General features: G+C 56.3%; 1 protein-coding gene across 1 annotated transcript; it reads left to right on the forward strand.

The window, feature by feature from the left end:
- The first annotated feature begins 485 nt into the window (after positions 1-485).
- Positions 486-5,767, forward strand: DMRTA2 (DMRT like family A2). The gene is made up of 2 exons (XM_077333797.1): positions 486-1,892; positions 3,501-5,767. Exons 1-2 carry the CDS (start codon positions 1,412-1,414, stop codon positions 4,613-4,615), a joined length of 1,596 nt encoding a protein of 531 aa, XP_077189912.1. The 5' UTR covers positions 486-1,411; the 3' UTR covers positions 4,616-5,767.
- The last annotated feature ends 390 nt before the right edge of the window (positions 5,768-6,157 follow it).

The following is a 6,157-nucleotide window of genomic DNA, read 5'->3' on the forward strand; positions in this document are numbered from 1 at the left end:
AAAAAATGTTAGTCTCTACTCTAAAATAAAAGCGCTGGGAGGACAATCAATTGAATTGTCACCTTTCCATAATATTCTTTCTCCTCCCCTTCCCCATCTTTGGCAAGTGGCCCCCTTGAAGATCTGAAGTGTAAACCGCTCGATCAGTTGGCAAAGCAACTACTGTTTTAAGTGGATATAACTAACTACCAGGCAACGAGATATCCGAGACATTTTTCGCGCACACGCACTCACACACACAAACATAGAGAAATGGAAACTATTTGTCGGAGTTCCCCCCCATGCAACTCCCCCCCCCTTGTACCCCCCTCCCCCCCCCTTTCCTTAAAACAGTTTATTTAAAAGAAGCGTCGGGTGGACACTGTAGATAACCGAGCGGCCAATCAGAGAGCAGCTTGCCTCCCCTGGCCAATAGCAGGCGCCACATTGTTGTCAAATGTTGTCTAATGGAAACGTAAGGAGCAACAATAGAGCTCGCGGGCGGTTCGGCGAAGATTTCTATCTCTTGGCAACTCTCGCCCTCTTTAGTGTCACACATGCAAAGTTGGGGCTGAGGGCAGGGGGGGACCGGACTGGGCTCCGGTGCTTACGGAGCGGAGCCTTTGCTGGTCGGCGGATTTTTGATTTGTAGGAAGGGACAGAGTGCGAGCAAGAGATGACAGAGGGGGGCTGAGGGACGCTGGCTGGCGCCTGTCAGGGAAGTGGGGAGTTGTTGCAACTCAGGAGCCCTTTTCCGGCTGCGGGGCTCGGGGGTTTGTCGTGTCTCCCTCCGGTCGTTGCTTTGGGCTGAGGTGTGGCGGCGAGGGAGGCACCGAGATCTCGTTGGACCGGGCGCGGATTTTGTTATGTCTCCAGGGGCTGGGGTTGGCTTCAGGCGGGCCAGTGTTTTGTAACATTGGCAGGCGATTGGGCGCAGCTGCCTCCTTTGCACCAAGTCGCAGCCGATTGTTGGCTCTGGCTATTGTTCTTGCAGCGCTTTTGCGCATTCAGGCTCCGGAGCACAGTTCTTAGGGCCTTAAGCCGGTAGAAGAGAAACCGTCAGGAGAGAACTGACGGGACACAAGGGCCGGTTGCGCTTCGTCAAGCCGATGAGAAGAGATGGGATGGGCCGTGTGTTGTTTCAAAGGCTCAGGGCTTACAGGGTTTTAAGTGAGGTAGTGAGGTTTGTTCTCGGGGGATTACGAAAAAGGACTCGAGTTTTGAAAAGTGAAGCCTCGCTCTCTTGGTAGAGGAGGGCGGAGGCTCCTGCGGAAAGGGAAGACTGAAAAGTTCGAGATTTGGGGCTTTCGCGTCTCTGCCGGAATTCGAAGGACTTGACTGAGACGGCTGGCAGATCTCCAGAGGCTTATCCAAGCCCCAGGGGCGTTAGGCCGGAGCCGGGGAGCAGCTCTTCCCGGGCCTGCCCGCTGGGATGGAGCTGAGGTCGGAGATGCCCAGCGTGCCCTCGGCGCCTCCTCCGGGCCCCCCGAGTTCGGTGGCTGCGGCGGCGGCGGCGGCGGCGAGCCTGCCGATGAGCGTGGCCGGGAGTCTACTGCGGGCGCCGCCCTTGCTGCTGCGAGCGGCCGAGAAGTACCCCCGCACGCCCAAGTGCGCTCGCTGCCGCAACCACGGCGTGGTGTCGGCGCTCAAGGGCCACAAGCGCTACTGCCGCTGGAAAGACTGCCTGTGCGCCAAGTGCACGCTCATCGCCGAGCGCCAGCGCGTCATGGCCGCCCAGGTGGCGCTGCGCCGGCAGCAGGCGCAGGAGGAGAACGAGGCCCGCGAGCTGCAGCTGCTGTACGGCACTGCCGAGGGCCTGGCCCTGGCCGCCGCCAACGGCATCATCCCGCCCCGGCCTGCCTATGAGGTCTTCGGCTCGGTGTGCTCCGCGGACGGAGGCGCGGGGGGCTCAGGTGAGGCAGCAGCGCATCCCCCGTCCCCACCCCGGAGGCAACTGTCACCGGCCATTCCCGCCCACACCGGCGCGGGTGGGGTGGGGTGGGGTGGGGTGGGGTAGGGGGGCGGACAGGCCGCAAGAACGTCCTCTCAGGCTGCATGGGACTTCCTGGGAAATAGGTTGAGTGGTGCGCCTTTAACTTCCCGTTTATGCCTGCAGGACTTAACTGCGTCCAGCATTCTCTGAATTCAAGGAGTTTGCTTCCAGGTGAAGGCACAGGATGGCAGGCAGGGCTTAATGTCACCCACTTGAATCTGTCCTTCCAGCTAGCCAGCCAGTAAAGATCTCTATGTATGCCCGTCTCTACCATTCCCTCTCCATCCGGCATTCACCGTATATTAAGAAAACAAACGGCCTGTCTAGCACCAGAATTGCTTCCTCACTTTGCACACTCCCCTTTTCCCTTGGGCTGGCTACCCCCCCCCCCCCACAAATTCCCACAAAATGTTTGTTCTACTCATTCAAGAACCTCCAGTTTACTAACTGAAAATCCCACAGATCTGAAAGGGCTGCATTCCCCCAGGGCTGTCGGGGTCCGCTACTGGGCTGCTTTTACAGCTCTTCACTGAAATCCAAGCCTATGTTATCAACACTGAGGTACCAGCAATAAGTCTTTTTAGATACTCTGTAAACCTGTAAACTTTTCCTCAGTAAACTACCTTCTTCCCGCATGTATTCTCTAAAACACTTCCTTGTTCCCTTCCTCCCTCATGTATGAATTAATGTCTGATTTGAATGTTTACTGTGTGGTGAGTTTGGGTTTAAATTTCTAAATTGAAGTTGTTTGGAGAACTTTCCCATTGCAGTCCTGAGTCTGTCTACTCAAATCCCCTCCCCTTCTAGGTAAGTGATCTAAGGCTGCAGCAACGTGAGCTCTGGCGTAAACCGAGTTCTTCTAGATTCGGGCTTAACTTCTGGGGGCCAGTTTCAGCCAGGACCTGAGTCAGAAACCTAGATGCGAGAAAATGCCGCCCTCCACCGACAGGGCCTTGCCTCGAGTGACCAGGTAGAAAGGCTGTTGGTGAAAGAGCTCCTGCAAGTCGGATGAAGGTTGCCAGACTGGCCCCTGAAGCGCTAATGGTGGCCCAGCTTGAATGGGAAAGGGGAGATGAAGCCTGCAAGGTGGTTGCACATAAGGAGCAAGTTCCTTAACTATGGTGACGGGTTGGGTGCTTTGCCAGTTCTAGTCTAAGAACACTTTCTTCGGAGTTGGCCCTAATGAGAATTGCTCCCAGCGACATTAAGAAAGATGGGGTAGGCGCGTTAATCCGTGAATCACCAGAGCACAGACAGGAGTACAATCCGGCAGGCTGTAAGGTGCCTCCAGATCGTGGTTTTACGACCGGACCCCGAGTGTGCAGGCGCTTGGGTCCAGACTGGCTTTGTGCGTCGCAGTGCGGCTCTTGCGCTCCCGTGGGCGCTCTGAGAATCCGCCGGGCCGCAAGCGCAGTGCCGTCCCGGCGGAGACCTTTCCCGTCTCTGCTCCCGGCGGGGTTGGGGGGCTGCGGCCAGCGAGCCAGGCGCTCTTGGGGCTCAGCCAGCTCTCTCTTTCTCTCCCTGGCAGACTCTAAGCTGCAGAAGTTCGACCTGTTCCCCAAGACGCTGCTCCCCAGCCGGGCCGTGACCCCGCAGCAGGCAAAGCCCTTGTCGCCGGACGGGGCGGACGGCGGGCCAGGCACCTCGTCGCCGGAGCCCCCTCGCCACGGCTGCGCCTCGGGCTCGGAGAACGGCGATGGCGAGTCCTCCCTCAGCTCGCCCATCTCGAAAGGCACCAAGGACGGCGGCGGCGGCGGCGGCGAGGAGGAGAGCCCGGGCTCCATCAGCCCCCTGGGCTCGGATTCGGGCTGCTCCGAGGCGGAGCGGGAAGAGACTGGCGCCCCGTCGCCCGGCCTGGCCGCCGCAGCAGCCGTGGCGGCGGCAGGGGGCGGCCGGCAGCAGCGGACGCCCCTGGACATCCTGACGCGCGTCTTCCCGGCGCACAAGCGCAGCGTGCTGGAGCTGGTGCTGGCCGGCTGCGGCGGGGACGTGGTGCAGGCCATCGAGCAGATCCTCAACAACCACCACCAGCATCTCCACCGAGCAGCAGGAGCAGCAGGAGCAGGAGGAGGCAGCCCCGGCCAGGCTCTGGCCGCCGCCGCCGCGGGACTGGCCTCGGCGGACAAGGCGGGCGACGAGACGTGGCCGCGGGCCGCGGGCGACGCGCCCGGGCCGCTGGGCAGCCTGCAGTCCTCGCCCGCCGGCGCCGCCGCGCACCATCGCCCCCTGCTGGCCGGCGCCATGACGCCCGCCATCGGCGCGCTGGGCAGCCGCTCGGCCTTCTCGCCCCTGCAGCCCAACGCCACCCACTTCGGGGCGGCGGCGGCGGCCGAGGCGAGCGCCTACCCGCTGGGCACGCACCTCGGCCTCAGCCCGCTGCGCCTGGCCTACTCGGCGGCGGCGGCGGCGCACAGCCGGGGCTTGGCCTTCATGACGCCCTACTCCACCGCCGGCCTCATGCCCACGCTGGGCTTCCGGCCGCCCATGGAGTACGCCTTCAGCGACCTCATGCGCGACAGGTCCGCCGCCGCAGCCGCCGCCGCCGCCGCCGCCGCTGCAGCCGCCGCCAGCGCGCACAAGGAGCAGGCCTACCCCAACGGGATCTACGGGCCCCTGGTCAACAGCGCCCCCGAGAAGCAGTAGGGCGGCCCCGGAGAGGGGCCCAGCGCAAGACCCCCCTCCCCTCCCCTCCCCTCCCCTCCCCTCCCCCCCAAAGCCCCCTCGCCGCCTGCACCCGCAGAGGAAGTCCGGAGCCCGCGGGGGGAGACGGGGCCCTTCCGTGGCTTATGGCCGCTGGCTGGGCTCCGCAGTCTAGGCAAGCGGGGGTTCTCGCAGGGGTCGCAGCAGTTAGTTTACGTATAATTTACGCCCAAATTCCACTGAAAGTAAGTCAGTGGGGTTACTTCCAGACCTTACATTCAGGACGGGAGAGGGGTTTAGCGGCCCGTTTCACGTCGCACCTGTTAAAGAGTGCATCCGTTTAAAGGACGTTTAGCAAGCGGGAAGGGATTTTTCAACAAGTCAGAGCCGGTGTAGAGCGCGCAGGAATTGAGTGCCGCTTCTGACACTGTACTGCGCAGCCTGTCCCTGCCCCGCAGCCCTTGCGTCCAAGCTCTTTCTTATCTTGCTAAGATTTAATTTCCGCTCATGGGTTGGAACAAACAGTAGACAAACGTGAGATTTTTTGATAAACCTCCGGGTGATTAAAATATTTTAAAAAGAAGGTAAAGGCGCACTTTCATTATTAAAATTGTCAATCTTTTTTTTAACTTTATGCACATAAAGCATGGATATTTCTCTTGGTGCATTGTGAGATTTATATAAATATATATATGTATATATACACATTCATACATATATATGTATACAAGGAAATGTATAGCATAATGTTATAAAAATGGAAATTTAAGTTATTAATGTAATTTGTAGGTGAATTTATTATTAACGGTAAACTAAAAGGTTAGTCAGTTTTCAGTTTAAAACATTCCAAGCATAGAAATTAAATATATTGTAAAGGATTTTAACCTTTTTATTCTCCCATTGGGAAAAAAGACACTATTTGTAAATAAGTTTGAACAGTAGATATATTTGTACTTGTCCTTTGGATTTGGTTCAGAATCTTCTCTTGACACCGTTTTAATGAGTGATCTGCAAGAAAACAACAATATACTTTCTGGCTTCCATGTAGCAAATTTCTTACTGTTTCATACAGTTGCTGTCTTTTTCTCCTATGTTCCATTTCATAGAAATCCTAGAAATAAATGTTATTTTGTATTAAAAGCAATCTTATTAATAGCTTTCATTGTTTTTATTTGGTAATTCTTTGCTATGGTGTGCAAAGATGTAGCAACTATTTGTTAACCTTTTGCACTGACATTTGTTCAACTGAGTTCGATTTAAGAGGAAGTTTCTTCCTAGTAATTATACTAGTCATGGGGTGGGATTTCCCATACTCCTCTGGAAATATTAATTACAACCCAGGTCATGTTTGGAGCAGGCATCCTTGGAAAATCCGTAAGCAATACTATACAGTACACAAACCACCAGAAGTCAGGTCCATGAAATAATATTTTACTAGACTTTTAAAACTGTTTGGTAAGCAATTGCACTGGCTGTTCTTGCAAGGTGGTTTATAACTTACTGAGTGCTACAAGGTTGTATTTCCAGCGTTGATTCAGAAACAGG

The sequence above is a fragment of the Paroedura picta genome, chromosome 4 (assembly GCF_049243985.1).
Source record: "Paroedura picta isolate Pp20150507F chromosome 4, Ppicta_v3.0, whole genome shotgun sequence".
NCBI lineage: Eukaryota > Metazoa > Chordata > Lepidosauria > Squamata > Gekkonidae > Paroedura > Paroedura picta.

What these genes read in the sequence shown, in the direction of transcription:
- DMRTA2 (XM_077333797.1), top strand. Translation starts at nt 1,412, where the DNA reads ATGGAGCTGAGGTCGGAGATGCCCAGCGTGCCCTCGGCGCCTCCTCCG. An exon ending in CGGAGGCGCGGGGGGCTCAG is followed by an intron (nt 1,893 to 3,500) that starts GTGAGGCAGCAG and finishes TCTCCCTGGCAG; the next exon opens with ACTCTAAGCTGCAGAAGTTC.